At 41.9% G+C, this 19922-nt stretch overlaps 1 protein-coding gene across 3 annotated transcripts in view; it reads right to left on the bottom strand.

Moving 5' to 3' along the window:
- Positions 1 to 279: 279 nt before the first annotated feature.
- Positions 280 to 19922, bottom strand: part of CDH4 (cadherin 4) — a 1160485-nt gene continuing 1140842 nt past the window's right edge. For all 3 annotated transcript variants that reach the window (XM_081948625.1, XM_081948626.1, XM_081948627.1), the window contains 3 exons: positions 15030 to 15169; positions 13735 to 13899; positions 280 to 4622 (listed from right to left, as the gene is read on the bottom strand). In XM_081948625.1, the coding sequence (XP_081804751.1) occupies positions 4416 to 4622; positions 13735 to 13899; positions 15030 to 15169 (512 nt within the window). In that variant the 3' untranslated portion in view covers positions 280 to 4415. The remainder of the gene's footprint in view (positions 4623 to 13734; positions 13900 to 15029; positions 15170 to 19922) is intronic.

The raw sequence follows: 19922 nt of genomic DNA, 5'->3' as shown, positions 1-19922 counted from the left end.
AACTCTGTCAATCTGTTATCTGGAAGTTCAAAGCCATAATCCAGAGAACAATGCAACTGGGTCTTCAGTGCAACACTAGGATCCTGTTGGTTGCTGCTACTAACCACACTTGGGATTACAGAAAGCCATTTGCGATGTGGCCTATGCTGTTCATGGAATTTTTTCTGGGCAAAGTGCAAAATCCTGGATGCACCTCGAGTTCGTGGCTAGCCCATCAAGTAACGTAATCACAACCTTGGTGCATTAAAACATAACAGATAGGCAGACGTTTCCCTCCAGAATACTTTTTTTTTTAAAACCACATTCCATTATTAGACACCACACATTTCAAATGCGCGTAAATTTACAGAAATTGCATTTTATAGAAAATATGATACAATGAAATATAAAATGCACAAGGAGCATTTTCAAAGTCTCTCAACAAAGGAGCTTGCATTCTAGTACGATCTCTTTAACAACCTTTTGAAATATTTATTTTGCACTCATTCCTTCCCCCCTCAGTGCCAAACGAGAATCATTTTTTTTAATATTGACAAAAAAAAGTGTGTGTCGGGGGAACAATGGTCAGTCCCATTTCCCACACGGATCATCAAAACAATTTCTCCAAAAATTGTGCCCCCACTTGGATTTGAAGGAAATAATAGCTACCATCCAACCTTCGTGGCTTTGTCTTCAATCTGCTGCAGGCCTTTTTTTTTGTCCATTATCCATTAGTTAATCCAAGATTTGATAGCACAATTAAGTGGCTCAATCTCCATTAAATGTGGTTTTTACATTACACATCCATGCAATCTAAATAATTGTACAAACATTAGACATAAACCACGTTAAGTCCAAATCATTAAAGGGGAGGAAAAAAAAAACACATTTTTGAGAGAGAGAGGAAAAACTGCAGAATTGTTATTATTTTTTGTCTTGTTTTGTAAGTACAGACCCTACATACAAACTAGGTAGCATGCTACCTTTGATAAGAGCGAGGTTTTATCAGAATGCAGCAAATAACTCTGGCTTAATTGTCAACGTTTAAGCACATTAATCACAAGGTCCCCAGCTGTATACCTGCCTTTTCCTATCCCATAATAGCCTTTGATCACAGATAGAAATGCCACTCATCAGGAAGTGCCATCATGAATTGGTAGGTTTGGCTCATAAAAATATTCAAGATATACCCATGGGATAGTTAATGAATCTCTAGCCATTTTTTTTAGAAAAAAAGAAACCAGTTTTTTTTTTAAAATGAAGATGTTGGGTCTATATGTTTATAGAGAGAGAAAACTTGTACGTGTTCTAAAAAATATAATTAACTATTATAACTAATAGTGACTTCTCAAGGTTTTGTCCCTATTTGGGTTCTACATGAAATGCCGTTTAACGCAATCATTTGTGGGCAAGGGAATTTATGGCAAAATGGGCTTCTGGCTTGCCTTATTTTTGTCCAGAAAATAAAAACCCAAGAAAATGGAACATTTCTTTCTAGAGAAGAAAATGAGCGTGGGGGAAATTATCCAAGCGGATGGTTCTTAAAATGTGAACTCGATACTTCTAAATAAGGCCAATTCTTTGCTGGAGGAAAATAAACTTTTCTCCCTTTGCATCCAGGAAGGTGGTATGAGACTGTTGTGATTAAATGTACAACTCTAAATGCTTGTACAAAAAAACTTTCCAAACTTTTTTCCTTAGGAAACCTTTACCTGACAAAGCCAAAGCTTACACCTACAATTAGCTACACACAAAATCGGTGAACGGTCACTGAACTAGGCCTCAAAATCTACCTGAGGTTGCATATCAAACATTTCTGAGGATCGAAGAGGCCATCTTTTTTTCTGAATTATAGTCACTTCTCTCATATTTTTATTTATTTTCTAGCTCCCTTTCCTAGCTCTGGGGAAGGCAATCTATGAAGAGTTGCAACATTACTTATTTGTCTTAGACCTACTTGGATGATTTGTTTCTGATGCAATTTGTTTCTAGAAAGTGATTTATCCCGTTGTGTTTATTTCAGAAATCATCTGTTCAGATCTGATTCGATCTGATGTTTGCCATAGTCTGGAAACGTTAGTTTAGCGGTGTTGCATTCAGGAACAACATTCATTGCATGTGAAAAGTCTATTGGATGTAATATATGCAAAAAAATAAGTCTATTGGATGTAATATATGCAAAAAATAATTAATATTGAACAGGGATGGAGCTGACTTTCCAAGTAAGTTAATCCATTGTTTGAAATGGTCATGATTTGATAAGTAGCAGTGGGCAATTCAAAAAGTGAAGATTCCTGCAGAATATCACAATTTTAAAGTCAAATAAATATAAACATCAGCATTTCTAAAGTGAATCCTGATTTATACCTCACTTTGGGAAGTAGGGGCAATTTGAAACAAGTATCAAATATATTTTTGTTTTGTTTTACAATGAAGTGACCCATTAAGAAATGGTGAAATGAATCTAGCTATTCAATTAGTCTTTATATGCTATTGATTTGCATGTGCTTTTCAGTTGAAATCATTGGCTTTTCCTCCCTAGCATCAGAAAAAAATTACTCTGATAAATGTAATAGCAAGGAAATCCACATATTGACTCAGGCTAGAGGCCTATCTAGACTGATTTGTTGTAAAAAAAAAATCTAATGAAGAAGAAGAAAAACAAATCCTTCCAAGGATAAATATTCTAAACACCGGTAGGAGAATGTTCATTGATAAGATTTTCTCCCCCTATGGATGCAATGGCATTCAAAGTATTTTAGAGACTATTGGTACCACAAGCTAGTCCTTAGCATTGTTTTATTCCCCCCCCCCCAAAAAAAAAATCATTTTATAATTCTTCAAAATAAGGCAGCTCAAATTTTTGACTGAATTTTCTGGCCTTCAACCATCCATTCATATAATAAGGGAATTAGATTTTTGTTTGTTTGTTTGTGCTTAGCCTTGCTCAGTTTCTGTGGTGCAATAGGAAGGTGATTTTTGTGGCCAAAAAAGAAAAGAAAAGAAGCCTACAAAACCGACGATCTGTGTTAACACAATTTAGGAGGAAAAACACCCACACCATCACATGGCCAAAATAAGTTGTGCTGACTTCCTCTGCATTTTTAATCTCTTAGTGACCAAGCTGGTTAACCTGAAATCACATCTCCAGATGCTCAGATGTACATCAAATCACCCCACCAAATTCCCGCATCCTATTCATTGCAACAAAACATTGATTAAGAAATACATAACTCCACCATGGACTCAGCAGAAGGAACAAGTCTCCCCTCCCACCCCCCTCCAAGAAAGAATGGAAAGGAAATTGAAAAGAAGGACAAAAGTAACACACAAGCGACCTTTGGTCTTCGGATCATTTACTGTAGGGTTTAGGTAAGAGTGTCACTTTGTATTCTTCCAAGGTTTTCCAATGCTATAATTCTATGCAGCTACAGCGACAGGTGGCCAAGTCACAAGAGAAAACCCAATTCAATATTTTGCATCAGATAAACAATGAATGATATATACAACAGGTTGACTGAGTTCGCCATTTTTTTTTTGAGGCCCAGAAGATCTCCGTTTTTAAATTTGGTTTCCTCTCTTCCACACTAACGTCATGTGTCTTTTGTTGTGCCCCACCCACAAACAATTCTGGTTTTTTTTTTTTTAAAGAATAAAACCCCAAAAGATTAAACCATACCATTGTTCCCGGTGTTTTGTTTTGTTAATTCCTCAATTCCTTCCCAGCTAGAACTGGCTTTAGGGTTAACAGAGTGTGGTGTCCAAGACACAGTGGAAACGCAAATTGTTTCTTTCTTTCTGAACACGCCTGAGATCGAGGGAATCTGATACATGTACCAAAAGGCACTTTCAAATATATATATACCTATATATATATATTTTAAAAACAGTGCTTCTGTTCTAAGAAATTCAAGTTAAGACAGAGTGCCTTTCACTCCCTTTAGTCATAAAGTGGTTAAAACAAGCAAATTCCCTGCTGACACATGAGGGTGGGGGAAACAATTAAAATAATAATAGTAAAAAAGGCAGCAGAGACACGTGTTCATGCTAGACAGCTCAATGTTCTTAAAAAAAAAGAGGAAGTAAAAGAAGAGAGAAAGAAAGAAACAAGAAACAGCAAAAGAAACGCTCTAAGTCACCACTAAAAAGAATACAGTTGGACGAAGGTATTAATTAAAAAGAAAAAAAGCTGCCTCTTTGAACAGGTCTTGATTCATCTTCTGCTTTCTCTCTCTCTCTTTTTTTTGTTTTTTTTGTTTTTGTTTAATTTGTTTTTGTTTTGTTTTGTTTTACTCCTTTCTTCTTCTTCTTTCATCCACCTTGGGTTGCTTTCTCTCTCTCTCTCTCTCTCTCTCTCTCTCTCTCCATCCTCTTCTTTCTAAATGCTATAAGCTTTCCTCTTTTTTTTTTTGCAAAACAAGAAAAGTGAGGTCATTTTAATCATCCTCGCCACCCCCGTACATGTCCGCCAGTTTCTTGAACCTCGGTCCCCAGTCATTCAGGTAGTCGTAATCTTGGTCTCCAGAGCTTGAGGAGTTAAGTGAGCTTACCGACCCTGCTGTTGAACCGCTTCCTTCATAGTCAAAGACGAGAAGGGAGTCGTAAGGAGGGGCTGTGGGGTCGTTATCGGCTGCTCTCAGGCCCTGGAATGTTTAAGAAGATGTCGCTGTAAAAAAGTTATCTTGGATTGAGGCAAGAAGCATGCAAGAACATCCTAACCAGGAGTGGGTTTCTGCCGGCATTACTGACAACATTAGAAAAGAAAAGAAAAATTACATTTTTGCAATGAATATTGTTTTGTGCATCCGCAGAACCGAAAATCAAGATGGCGCCCCCGCTGATAGAACCGGTTTGGGGGCGTGGCAGGCCAAGTTACTACCTACTCGGCCGAACTGGTAGGAAACCACCTCTGATCCTAACCTTGGTTGGATTGAGCGGTGCTACACAAATCTCAACTCTATGAACCGTTAAACTGTCTTAAACTTAAACTGCCTACTTCATAGGACAAGGTTATAGTAACAGGAAGGCAATGCAGAAGGGAGAATTATAAAAGCTAAGCAGGAAAGCCAATATTGAAAGCTGTAAAATTACTCTATATTGTTATGTGTGTTCCGTGTTTTGTCTTGTTTTATTGTGTTTTTTTTCCTTGTTATGTCTTTTTTACTCTTTTAAAGATTAAAACATTCAATAAAAATTAATTAAAAAAAATAAACTGTCTACCGTGGACCTCACCCCATTCCTAAGAGGTCTGTAAGGGGGCATGCATAAGTGCGCTTGCGTGCCTAATGTCCCTGTCTTACTGTCCCCATCTATTTGTACTCATTTCCTATGTATATCATGTTTTCCTGAAAATGAGACAGGGTCTTATTTTCTTTTGATCCCCGAAATAAGCTCTTGGCCTTATTTTCGAGGAGGTCTTATTATTTTTGAGGTGCAGGAGGCAATGAGCATGGTCACCTCAATTGCTTCTGTGTTGCAATATTTTCGGGGAGGGCTTATTTCAGCGCACGCGCTCAAAAGCCCGATTGGGCTTATTACCCAGGGAGGGCTTATTTGGGGGGAAACAGGGTACCCGCTTATACTTATATGTTGATATGTTATATTCATACTTATATTTGTTTTCTCATACATGCTTGACAAACCAAAATAAGTAAAACTAAAATAAACGCACAGAGGTTCTTCAAAACCTGAAAACAGAGATTACCAACCTTCTCTTTCCTAGAGAAAAGAAGGACTAGGGGTGACATGATAGCAGTGCTCCAATATTTGAGGGGATGCCACAAAGAAGAGGGGGGGGGTCAACCTGTTCTACCAAGGCAAGACAAGAAACAATGGGTGGATTGTTTTATTCCAATGGGCGGAATCTAATCAAGGGGAGAAGCGACCTAGAAAACTAAGGAGAAATTTCCTGACGGTGAGAACAATTAACTAGTGGAACGGGATGCCTTCACAAGTTGTGGGTGCTTCATCACTGGAGGCTTTTAAGAAGAAACTGGATAGCCACTTGTCTGAAATAATATATGGTCTCCTGCTTGAGCAGGGGGTTGGACCAGAAGACCTCCAAGATCCCTTCCAACTCTATTATTCTGCAGTCTGTATTCTCCAGATTGGAGACCACAATGTTAGCCTTTCCACAGGGACTACAGAGCTGCAGAGGATCTTCTGCTAACACAAGGATGTCTCCAGGAAGGGCAGAAGTGAAGACCTTCAGACCATTTTTCAATGATTTTAAACCTTTTTGAAGAATGCGTTTAGTTCACAAGATCCCTTGCATTCCTCTTTCGTTCTTAATTAACCATCTTTTGACTAACCTGAACAATTGTTCAGCCCCCAATTTTTATTGTCAAATCCCCGGAGTCTTGAGAGCGAGATGAAATATGCACTCGTGCAGGCACATAAAGTGGATATCTCATTTGTTTTCCTGCAGAATTTTAGGGAAATATCTTGGATTGTTTTGGGCAGAGGTGGATTTCACATAATTTTACCACCGGCTTGCTGCGCACTGAAAATGTAAGCTTGTGTGCATGCGCTTTGCTTGCACACATGGCTTGCACGCATGCACGTGGCTTAGAAAATGTGGCTAAATAGGATGGCATAGTGACAGGGCCAGTGGGCACCCACCCGCAGGTTACCACTACCGGTTTGCCTGAATCAGTCCGAACCAGCTGAATACTACCACTGGTTTTGGGGTCTGCTATCAGGACCATAAGTTGCTCACTCCCTAGTTTATCTAGCCCCCATGCATGGTTTCTGTAATAGTGCTACTAGGCCTGCTGAGAAATTCTTTACTTCTATCAACAGCAGTGACGTGCGGTGAGGTTTATGACTGGTGAGGCTGGTGACATCATCAAACCTCGTGGTTGCTCTGATCGCATGGGCACAGCCCAAACGGAGAAGTTTCTCTTCTCAGAAATGTCAGAAAGGGACAGGCAGGCTGCAGCAGCTCCACTGAGAAGACATTTCTGAGAAGAGAAACTTCTCCTTTCTCCTCCTCCCCCCCCCCTTCTAGCACTGATGATGTTACCTCGGCATTTTTTGTATCGGGCGAGCCCAGGATCCTTGCAAGGGGAATGGGACCACGTGTGCAGGCGGCTCCTCAGCTCACAGCCTCAGATTAGCACAGCCGCGATCCCCTTCCCCTGCACACGTGGTCCCATTCCCCTCCTTCCTGAGCCAACATGAAGGGGACTGCGGCTGCGCTGATTGAGGCTGGAGCTGAGGAGCCTCCTGCACACATGGTCCCATTCCCCTTGCAAGGATCCCGGGCTCACCCGATGCAAAAAATGGCGAGATCGGCACACTTGGGGCTGCTGCTGAGATGTCCAGGGAGGCTAAACCAAACCGCGCGCCTCTCCCAGCCACTTTTGCGGCTTCCCGGAGTATTTTTTTTTTATTTTCATGATGAGAGCGGTGAGGCTCTGCCTCCCCTGCCTCCCCTGACTGCACGTCACTGATCAACAGATTACAAGTAGTCCTTGACGTACGACCGCGACTGAGCCCAAACGTTCTGTTGTTAAGCAAGAGAATTGTTAACCGAGTTTTGCCCCATTTTTACAACTTGTCTTGCCACAGTTGTTAAGTGAATTATTACGATTGCTAAGTTTGTAACACAGTTGTTAAGTGAATCTGGGTGGTCAGAAGGTTGCAAATGGAGATCAAATGACTCTGGGATACTGCAACCATCATAAATATGAGCCAAGTTGCCAAGAGTCTGAATTATAATCACGGGACCATGGGGATGCTGCAATGGTCCTAAGTGTGAAAAATGATCAAGTCCCCCTTTTCAGTGTCGTCGTAACTTCGAATGGTCACTAAAAATGGTTGTCAGTTGAGGACTACTTATATTGCTTCCATGGTTTGAGATAAAAGAAAGATCGGTGACTGTTACTGTTGTATTTGACCCACAAGTTCTTACCTGTGATGGACTCCTACCGAGCATAATGAGGCTTATTTCTAGCTAAGCATACTAACAATCAAACTGCATTTTTCTGTAATTTCTATTTAATTAACTCTGCAGACAACATATACAGTATTAGGCTTCTGCCATTCAAACTGAAGCTTGCTTGATGAAGGGTGAGTTTCTGTGATTTCAGGAACTTCTGACCTTTCTCTCTCATCTATTTTTGGATCAACAGGCGCAACAACTGTTATAATGGATAAGATACTGCAATTTTTTTGTAAATCAATCCCAGCAAAAAGATTAACTCTTTGTTTGCAAGTGAGTTGCATGGTGAATTAGTATGTACAGGAAGTTGTCAGTGGAAACAGAGGCATCTGCTGGGGGCATAAAAAAAGTCAAGTTGGAGGTTATGATAATGTGAAGGGGACTGGAGACTAAAACAGGTGAAGAACGGTTGCAGGAACTGGGTATGTCTAGTTTAATGAAAAGAAGGACTAGGGGAGACATGATCACAGTGTCCCAATATCTCAGGGGTTGCCACAAAGAAGAGGGAGTCAAGCTATTCTCCAAGGCACCTGAGGGTAGAACAAGAAGCAATGGGTGGAAACTAATCAAGGAAAGAAGCAACTTAGAACTGAGGAGAAACTTCCTGACAGTTAGAACAATTAATCAGTGGAACAGAAGTTGCCTCCAGAAGTTGTAAATGCTCCAACATTGGAAGTCTTTAAGAAGATGTTGGATAACCATTTGTCTGAAACGGTATAGGGTTTCCTGCCTAGGCAGGGGGTTGGATTAGAAGACCTCCAAGGTCCCTTCCAACTCTGCTATTGTATTGTATTGCACTGAATAAATTGTACCTAAAATGCTTGACTCCGTGGCTAGGACTGCCCTGATTTTCAGATCTCCCTAAAATGGGAACAGACCCATTGTATTTGGTTTCCATGCTGGTTTTAAGTCAGAGTTGGGTAATTCTTTGGTAACCTGGAGCTGCAACTGACCCAAAGGTGCTTTTTCAAGAGGCAACTGGACTTTCTGGTTTTTCTTTGAAGATGTCCGCTTCTCATCCAAGAAGCTTCCATCAGTTGTGACTCAGAGCTGATCAGGAGTGGGTTCCTGCTGGCATTACTACCTGTTTGGAGCCTGAAAAATCTTGTATCACTCTGAAATTTTGAGCTCAATTGTGGTTGTAAGTTGAGGACTATCTATAAATAAGTAAATAAATAAAGTTAAGAGTTGCCTGCTTGCTTTGAACAGCCCTTGGATCAGAGGTGGTATTCAGCCGGTTTGGATTGGTTCGGGTTAAGTGGTGGCTCTGATGATCATCTGGCTCCACCCATTTGCCCCTGTCCTATCCTGTCCTTTATTTCCTGCTTTCTAGCTCATCTCAATCGTGTGACACAGCTGATTCCCCCCCCCTGCTCTTCTACTTACCGTTGCTGACTTGGAAGGTAAGCAGCTGAGCTTCCAAATGCTCCATTTTCAGTGCTGCGTGCAAGGGCTTTGGGCACGCGGCACCAGGGGTGGGTTCCGGCTTCTTCTACTGCCGGTTCGCTCAGGGATGTGCTTCGGGCACGCGTGCTATGCGTGCATACTCAGTAGGTAAAAAATAGCTTCTGCGCATGTGCAGAAGCAAAAAACAAGATGGTTGCGCCTATGGCACCGCTGATAGAACTGGTTTGGGGGTGTGGCTGGCTGAGTTACAACCTACTCGGCTGAACCGGTAGGAACCCACCTCTGGCACGCACGTGTGCACGCCTCACCGAACGGTTGTTAAACCGGCAGCATCCCACCACTGCCTTGCATCATTCTGAGCCAAGATACGGTGCAAACATTGTTTTTCCTCTCGCCAATGTTCCTGACGAGTTTTCATGCATGTGTTTGCATGAAAAGGAGAGCTCTAACTGGCAAGGTTTATAGAAACGGAAAGGGAGAAGATCCTTCAGGCTGAGGGTTTACCAAAGTGTGCAAAATGGTGTGTGGCCGAGAGAGCAGAGCAGAGGAACGTTTAATCACGAAAAAACAAAAGAAAAGAAAAATGTCAGCACCAGCAGGAAATAGGTACAATAGCCAAATTAAATTGCTTTCACTTTTATCTATCTGACTTATGAAATGGATTACGTTTTCACCTCTGAGGAAATAACGCATCAATTGGTTTGCAAACACGCTGGCTTCCTTTTCATTAGTAAAAGGATCAAGGAGACAAATTAAAGAGAAATATTAAATGCCGTTGCGAGAACGACAGTTGGGGCTTTTCTGGAGTGGTTGGGGGGGAAAAAAAGAGGAGGGAGTCATGGAAAATTCAAGAATGCGATGTAATGTGGACCTGGCCTCTTATTGTGACTTAGTGTTCATGGTGTTATTTTTATTACTGTTGTTTCTATATTTAAATATGATGATTTATGACAGAGAACAGAGAAGGTTGATTCCCCTACCGTGTTTCCCTGAAAATAGCACAGGGTCTTATTTTCTTTTGACCCCCGAACTAAGCGCTTCGCCTTATTTTCGGGGAGATCTTATTATTTTTGAGGTGCAGGAGGAGGCAAGCGTGGTCACCTCATGGCTGCTGCTGTGTTGCAATATTTTTGAGTCAGGGTTTATTTTCAGTGAAGGGCTTATTTTAGTGCATGTGCTCAAAAGTCTGATTGGGCTTATTATCCAGGGAGGTCTTATTTTCAGGAAAACAGGGTAAAACCTTTCACAGAAATGTCCACATATTCTACGTTATATTTTTATCAGAGCCCTACTACTTTCTTTCCTGGCAACATCTAGCTTCTCTCTTTATGAATATCTCTCTATCCATGTCCAGAATGATAGAGGTAGTCCTCGACTTCCAGCCACTCGTTTAATGACAGTTCAGAGTTATGGCAGAACTGGAAAAAAAAGTGATTTAGGACCTGTCTTTGATTGTGAATTGGGGTCTTGGCAACCAGCTCTCATTTACGACGGTGGCAACATTTTGTGGTCAAAGGATTGTGATTTGTGACTTCTCTGCTGGCTCCTGACAAGCAAAATCAATGTGATTCACCTAACAATCGCATGATTCTTTTAGCAACTGGTGTGATTCATATAATGACTGCAGATAATCCTGGTTGTAAAATCGGGTATGGTCACATGATGACTAAACTTACTGACCACATCACTTAGGAACCAAAATTCTGCTCGCAACTGTGATTGTAAATTAACCAATTTCGTTATATTTATTTTGTACAATGACAACAAAGACTATACTATACCTGTAGTTCTGAACTTTGGAAGATGCGGGAGAGAAGCTCATGTTGTAGTCCTGCTTTAACAGGGGTGGGTTCTGGCCGGCTTTATTGCTGATTCGTTCGTGCGCACGCTGGATGTGCAATATGCACACATGCACAGTTCAATTAAAATTGTTCTGCGCATACACAGAACTTAAAACAAGATGCCGGTGCTAGTGGTGCCGATCGGAGAACTTGTTTGGGGGGCGTGGCAGGCCTGGGTCTCTGCCGGTTCCAGTGACCCACACCACCGTACCGCTACCGGTTCACCCGAACCGGTAGGAAACTACTTCTATGCTCTAAGGTTGACTTACTTGTAAATTGAACCATAACATCATATTCTTCTTCTGGATGACTGTGATTCAGGGAATTCAATAGCAATAGCATTTAGGCTTTTATAAACACCGCCTGGGCAGTTTACAATGTAGAATGTACAATGTAAAAGCATTATTTGCCTATTGCCCCCAACAATCTGGCTCCTCATTTTCATGACCTCACAAGGATGAAAGGCTGAGTCAATCTTGAGCCCCATCAGGATCGAACACCAGGCGGCGGGCAGAGTTTGTCTACAATTCTGTTTTCTACCCACTGCGCCACCAGGGCTTCTAATCACTAGCCCACAATTATCATTTCCATGAATTAAATGTACATTGCAGGGAAAACAACTCTCTTTGGGCTGCCTTGAATAAGTGTGTGTTGCAACCAATGATACCACAAAGAGATTCTTAAATATTGGATGATCAAAAATTTGGCTAGAAGATGTTATTCTGGGGGTGACCCAGGAGCACATCCATCTCAGCCACGGACCTTCATTGGTGGACTTTGAACCAATCGCTCACTCTGAATCTAATACACCTCATCAGATTTTGATTGGGAAATTGTATTTCTACCTTGAGAAGGAAAAACAGGATATAAGGGTCGTGGTGGTGCAGTGGTTAGAATGCAGTATTGCAGGTAAACTCTGCCCACTGTCAGGAGTTCGATCCTGACTGGCTCAAGGTTGACTCAGCCTTCCACTCTTCAGAGACAAGTAAAATGAGGACCCAGATTGTTGGGGGCAGCATGCTGACTCTCTAAAGCACTTAGAGAAGCTGTAAAGCACTATGAAGCAATACATAACCCTAGGTGCTATTGCTGTAAATCTAACAAATAAGTACATTTTTCTTTATGCATTTATCTGACAGCAGACCTTTTCAATGGTAGCCTCTTATGTCTGAAATGCTCTTTGTAGTGACGTATTCCTGAATGCCCATTTTACTGTCTTTTGGGCACCCAACAAACATCCTTTTATCTTCCCGCACATTATAAGCATCGTAATCAACACATTGATTTTTAATATCTGCTGTTCAGGAGCCTTTTCTACCTTTCTTTCCGGCTGTTGCTATTACAGTTCTACTCATTTAATGTTATACGATTGAATGTTTGTGCTGTTGTATATTTTAATTGTTTTAGAATTTACAGCCTCTTGTAAAGCTGCCATGGGATCGATTGGGTTTTTTTTTTTTTTTGAAGGCAGCCCAAACATTAAAAAAAAAAAAATTCAAAAAATACACAATGGAACAAGGCAGGAACAGATGAAATAATCTGTGTTTGTTTGTTTTTATACTTCTCTGCAGGTTTGACATTCCTCTGATGAGTGAACCATGGGAATTGGCTGCAATGTTGCACCTGTTTAAATATAATGAACACATCCCCCAAGATGGAGGATTACACGCCTTAGAGCGCTGCACTAATCGGGTTTATTATATGTTCAGGCTACAGAATAGCAACTACACTTTCTCATTTGGCCCACTGTGGAAACGCTACCAGTCCTGTATCCGGTGACTACCTTCACCACTGGTTCACTGCTTCATAGAAGCAGCCAGGATGTCCCTTGAGTGGCCGCTACGTATTCATTGCTTTTATAGTTTCAATTTGCCCCTGTTAAACGTCAGTTCCATTGCTTCTTTATGCTTGATTTGCCTTGGGCAATCTGTTGGAAGGGCAGGCTATAATGCTTCGTGAATACAATAGCCAATAAAGAAAGCCAAGGATGATGCTGGGGCGGCGGAAACTAAGCAGATGAGACTGCTAATGCTGTCGATGGCTTGAATTCAAAGCCTCTTCAGGGATGTCCAGGCGTCGGATATGAGCAGCAAAGATGGAGCAGGGCTACTGGTAAATTATCTTACTAATACTGCTTTATACGAACTCCCTGACAAGTTCTTCAGGGCACTCCAGCACTAGTTTAGCCCTGGGATTTTTCCATCCAAATCCTAAGAAGATCTTCTTAGCTTGTTTGAAAACAGCCAGGATTAGTTAGAGGCCACCATCTGGTTTGGCTACCCTGCCAACTAGACACTAGATGATAATAAATGTACCCTTTAACTTGTCTCCGAAACGAAGCCATGCTTATATGCTTGGCAGGTGTGGTTTCTCTCAAAACCACTCTTCAGCAGTTCCCTTCTCCGCATGTGTTCCAAGACATCCATCCATCCATTGATCCGTCCACCCACCCATCGATCCATCCATCCTCGTTTGTATTCTGTGCATGTTAATTGCTGTCGCTAGCTCTTGGTGACCAATTAACCCTACAGCAGCAGTCTACAGAAATCTGCGGGAACGTACCTCATTAATAAAGTCCCCGATGTCTCCAGGGTGGGGGATGACAGGCCGTACAGGATATTGTGGCTCAGCACCGACAGGTCTCTCATCTACTCTTCTGACTCCGTTCGCCTTGTTTAAAACATGATCCATATTCTCTGGCTGCTGAAGTTGGCTTAAATCATAATCCTATCACGCATACAGAAGGAAAAGAGTGAAGCTGCGGCAGACTTTTTCACTGAAGATTATCCAGTATCTTTGTGGCATGGGGGGGGGGGGGGAAGCTGAGTAACACGATTAGGTTTAAGGGAAATCAAAACAGAGCCTTTAACTCTATGGCATTTATATTGCTACTTAATTAAACATATATGATATGCGATTGATCTTTGGCTGGTTGGTGCCGAAGAGATTTTACAAGGCAGGAAGATGCACACATGCACTCTTGTCTAATTCAGTTCATATTCTGGACGCATCTCAATGTGGGTTTGGAACATTACTGATGCTCTATTCAATAACCATCTTATGGCCTCTGCCACTGAATGATCTTTCCACAACCTAATTTGTAATTGATTTGGAAGAGGGAGAGAGATACCGATTTAAGCAAAGCAAATGCAAACTTCAAACGAATTATGGATTGGCATGTCAGGTAGTGGTAGATCACAACAGAAGCAAAGAAACCAAGGTGTCATCAATGACATTATAGTTTCCCAAAGTCCATATTACTCTCGGGGATCTTTTTCAACAAAGAGGTCTTTGTGCGTTGTATAAACTTTCTAGGTTATATTGAGCTATACGTTTAAGTGTTTCCCCTTAGTGTGCCTCCAGAAGTTGTGAATTCTCCAACACTGGATGTTTTTAAGAAGAGATTGAACAACAATTGGTCTGAAATGGTCTAGGGTTTCCTGCCTGAGCAGGGGGTTGTGCTAGAAGACCTCCAAGGTCCCTTCCAACTATTCTGTTCTGTTCTGTTCTGTTCTGTTCTGTTCTGTTCTGTTCTATTCTATTCTATTCTATTCTATTCTATTCTATTCTATTCTTCTATTCTATTCTATGCTATGCTATTCCTATTCCTATTCCACTCCACTCTACTCCTGGTGACAGATGAATATAGAACTGTGTATTTATAGCACTCACTTTTCAGATATATTTTAGCTGCAACTCTTAAAATTCCCATCAATTTCTCAACAATTTAATAGAAATTTTAGAGTTGTGCTGTATCCAGTTCAAGTCTCATAACTGCGGTTCAGATATACCATCTCAAATCTTTTGCATTGTTTTGAACGGTAACTGATTTCTCACAAAGTTGGAGTAATCCTTACCTGATCTTCTTCTCCACCACCTTCTTCATCATATTTAAGGATGTTGTCCCGGACGTCATCTTCAGGATCAATGAGTAGCTGCTTAGTGTGGCGCTCCTTCTCCCTCCGTTTCATCCATACCACAAAAAGCAGAACCATGGCTAGAAGAAAATCAATTGAATTATAGCAACTGCAGCTGAATGTCACAATCTCCTATTCCTTAAGGACAATCAATCCTAGCCAAGAAAAATACAGTCAATATTACCCCATCTTTTCTTCATGAGCAGGGGTTTGTATTTTGTATTGTTGCCAGATCTGCAAAACTGACCACAAATAGGAGAAATAAATGGAAGCTAACCATCAGATTGCAAGAACACGAGCAACCAGTTAGATGAGGAGACCCAAAGTCATTGGTAGCCTCACATTGCAATGAACAAGGACATGCATTCTATTTCACAGCTACTATGATTGTTGCCTGAGCAGGGACAAAAATAGCCAGAGAAATGATTGAAGCCTGGGAAACAGACCCCTTGTTGGTCAATAAGAGTGTTGATTTACCACCAGGTTACTAGGTACCATATTTTTCAGAGTATAAGATGCACTGGAGTATAAGATGCACCAATATTTTGAAGAGGCAAATTAAAAAAAAAGTTTTTGCATTCTGCAGACCTCCCCAAAACGGCCCATTTTTCACAAAAATGGGCCTGCTTTTTTAAACAAAAGGCCATGAATAGCCTTTAGGAGGTTTATAGAGTGGTCTTGGGGGCTGGGGCAAAATTGAGCAAAAAACAGTTTGTTTTTTTGCTCATTTCTGCCCTCCCCAGCCTCCAAGAGCACTCTGGAAGCCTCATAAAGGCTATGCACTGCCTTTTTGCTAAAGGGGGTGGGGTTTCGGGAGGCAAAAAAAAATTGCTATATTCAGTGTATAAGATGCACCAAGATTTTCAGCCTCTTTTTTGAGGGAAAAAGGTACGTCTTATACTCTGAAAAATACGGTATTTAGGCGCCGAGGGCACACTGGCACAAGGAAACAACAACTACCAATTTAATAGCCAGCCACCAACACCCTAATTAACAACTAAAAACTGCACACAACCAGGAACCATATAAATAAAAACATGTAGAACAGCTTAGTGCATATATTCTGGAGAGAAACAGAAATTTCCTGATGATGAGCTCCAGCATAAGCCCCAAAGCTTGGAAAAATAAAGTTTTGGTCCTGGTGACCAACTCAGATTGGATCCTGCAACATTATCCTGGGTATCCATGGGTATTTACCTTCCTTCGCTGGAGGAATAAATGCTACCTGTTTTGTTGCTAGTGTTAATTTTAGACCCGAGCGAGGGCCTTGAGAACATTAGAAATCACTTCAGCCTTCCATATTGCCAAGGTACTAACTTCAACTCAATGCAATGAGAATGAGTTATACGATGAAATGCAATTTGAAACTGGAATGAGCCCGGGTTACGACAGGTAGCTTAGTGATTATTCAAAGTTCTGACGGACCTATCAGGCAGGGACTTAAGACTCAGATTTGAGGTTCTAAAAGTTGGGTCACCCTCACAGTCACGTGCTTGACTTTTGGGCACATGGGAGCCAGACCAGTCATTTATGGCTGTTTGCAGAGCTCTGCTGCCTTGTGCTTTTGTTTTTTACGACTGTTTTGCTGAAAAACCAAGATTTTCTTTCATTGGTTTTGGCAAAACCGTACCTGTAGCAAACCACTGGTTCACTTAATGACTGTGGCATTCACTTAATAACTTGGGTTTCACTTAAGAACTATGATGATTCTGCCGGAAAAAAAAGGTTGTAAAATTGGGTCGGTTTTACAACCATCACGAGTTAAAATCCTGATGGGCAGATTTCATTATGATCCTAACTCAAGGATTACCTGCACTTTTTTATTATCAGAGACGCATCAATGGCAATAAATAAGGGGAAAAAAACCTAGATTTTAGATGCTGGCTGGGGAATGCTGGGAGTTGAAGTCCACAAGTCCTAAAGTTGGCTGTCTGGGGAATGCTGGGAGTTGAAGTCCATAAGTCTTAAAGTTGGCTGGCTGGGGAATGCTGGGAGTTGAAGTCCACAAGTCCTAAAGTTGGCTGTCTGGGGAATGCTGGGAGTTGAAGTCCATAAGTCTTAAAGTTGGCTGGCTGGGGAATGCTGGGAGTTGAAGTCCATAAGTCTTAAAGTTGCCAAGTTTGGGGATCCCTGTGTTAGATGGTTCTGTATGCTTTGAATAAGCCTAGCAATAATCTACTTCTTCATAGGCAGAAAGTGGAGCAGGCAGCAGGTCGCACTGTTTTTTGGATAGCAGGTAGCACTGTTTTTTGGGAAGATACCGGGAATGCCAAAGGTACATATGCTAGCTTACATTCCAGACAAGTACCCTAAAAAGGCAAAAAGGATTTTCTCAAGCTGAAATGAACTCAGTACGCAGATCATATGCCTTTCTTCGTAACAGTAGAGAAGTACTAGGTGGCAGGTTTTCACAGCTGCTCTTTGTTGGTGAAATGACTTTTTACAATGCCAGCAATTCTGAATGTACTACGGCAATGAATATGTGGTGATGAAAAGTCTACACATTTATATATAGCCTCGCAGTCATTATCAGGAAGTCAATGCATCTGCCTGGAAGCGGTTTTGCTGTCGTTTTTTTCCCCAGAGGTTTTTTTTTTTAATGTCCCAATCTAGGCGCTACATTTGGGGTGTCCTTGTCCCCTCTTACCCAAAAACTAACCAGATCTTCCTGTAGGATTTTGTGAACATTCATTTTGAGCTATCTGCTGGGAATGGCCCATTGCTTTATCCTAATAAACATGACGCGAGTAAATGTACTAAATGGAATAACTATTACACAATTGGTAAACTCTATCTGTCTGTCTGTCTGTCAGTGGGCCGTCTGTCCGTCCGTCTACCGCACTCTGACCAGGGGTGGGATCCTACTGGTTTAACAACTGCTTCATGCTTCGCTGAGCTGCGCACATGTGCGCAGTTTAGAGAAGACTTACCTTCTGGATTACTGCTTGGGAAGGAAAACAGCTGAGACGCAGCAATCCACTCTGCTGCACGACTCAGCTGAGAAGATAAAGGTAAGTAAAGCACAGAGGCCGGCAGGCGGGTGGGCAGGCCCACTTGCTAGTGGGAGCGAACCGGTTCACTCCCAGCTAATCTTCGGAGCTACCAGTTTGCCCGAACCGGTCCCAACTGGTAAAATCCCACCCCTGACTCTAACCACTGTGCCACCATGGCCCTGTTATGACTTGTAGACTTCAACTCCCACTGGCTCAGGAATTCTGGCAGTTGAAGCCCACAAGCCATAAAGGGGCCATCATTCCACGCTCTGCTCTAAGTGAACCAAAATCTGAAGCCAGAATTGTTAACTCTGGGGTGAAATCCAACAGGTTCTGGAGAACCGGTAGCGGAAATTTTGAGTAATTTGGAGAACCGGCAAATGCCACCTCTGGCTGGCCCCAGAGTGAGGTGGGAATAGAGATTTTGCAGTATCCTTCCCCTGCCATGCCCACCAAGCCATGCTCACCAAACTACACCACGCCTACCAAGCCTCGCCCACAAAACCGGTAGTAAAAAAAATTGAATTTCACCTCTGGGTCCACTCCTTGCACCCTATGGATTTCATCACAAGTAAAGCAGCAGTAATGGGGGGTGGGGAATAGTGCTCCTCTCATGTAGTGTACCTACATGGAGAGGTATCAACAAGTTACAACCGGCTGAGGGGGCAGCTATTTCTACCGTGTCCGCCCCCCCCTCCCATTCTATCCTGCTCCCTCGTTAGAATAAATCCTTTCAAATCTGCAAGTTGCTGCAGCTGCGCTAATTTCATTTTAATGAAGTGCGATTCTCTCCAAAGGGATGCAACAGAGACCGGATAAAACATTAGCTCGTCTAATCCAATTTGGACTTCGTCTCCTCCTTTTTACAAGCTTTCTGTCTTTTCCAAAATCACATTTAACAAACCTTCCGAGATACTCATCTTTTTTGGCTGCTTGGCTTAGCATTGAACTTTTTTTTTTACTGAAAGTGTCGGGGAAGGAAAAAAAAAGGGGCAAACATTGGAATATCCTATTAGTTTGGCAGGATAAGACAATGTTTGGATGGCTTTGCTCTGTTTGAAGATTATGTCCAGGAAATTAAAGAGAAAACCTTTCCAGTGCAAGTTGCGCTCGTATTTTTCTTACGTCTCAAATCCAGTGTACTGGGTTACAGGTAGTCCTCGACTTACAACATTTAGTGACCATTTGAAGTTACAATGGCACAGGAAAAAAAAGGGACTTATGGCTGTTTTTCACATTTACAACCATTGCAGCATTCCCACGTTCAGTACGAGTCACAGTGGATAGAGTGCAGCACCGCAAGCTACTTCTGCTGCCTGCCGGCTGCCTGAAATTTGGCAGTTCAAATCTCACCAGGCTCAAGGTTGACTCAGCCTTCCATCCTTCCGAGGTGGGTCAAATGAGGACCCAAATTGTTGGGGGCAATAGGCTGACTCTGTAAACCACTTAGAGAGGGCTGTAAAAGAATTGTGAAGCAGTATATAAGTCTAAGTGCTATTGCTATTTGAGAGGCTGCCACAACAAAGAGGAGGGTCAACTTATTTTCCAGAGCACCAAAGGGCAGGACAAGAAACAGTGGATGAAAACTAATCAAGGAGAGAAGAAACCTGGAATTAAGGAGAAACTTCCTAACAGTGAAAATAATCAACCAGTGGAGCAGTTTGCCCTCAGAAATCATAAGTGCTTCATCAGCACCTGGAGACTAAAACAAATGAAGAATGGTTGCTGGAATTGGGTATGTTTAATGAAAAAATGGACTAGGGGAGACATGATAGCAGTGTTCCAATATCTCAGGGGCTGCCACAAGGAAGAGGGAGTCAAACTATTCTCCAAGGCACCT

Source organism: Natrix helvetica (genome assembly GCF_964273705.1).
Source record: "Natrix helvetica genome assembly, chromosome: 3".
NCBI classification, from domain to species: Eukaryota; Metazoa; Chordata; class Lepidosauria; order Squamata; family Natricidae; genus Natrix; species Natrix helvetica.
This window is presented reverse-complemented; position numbering and strand designations above follow the sequence as displayed.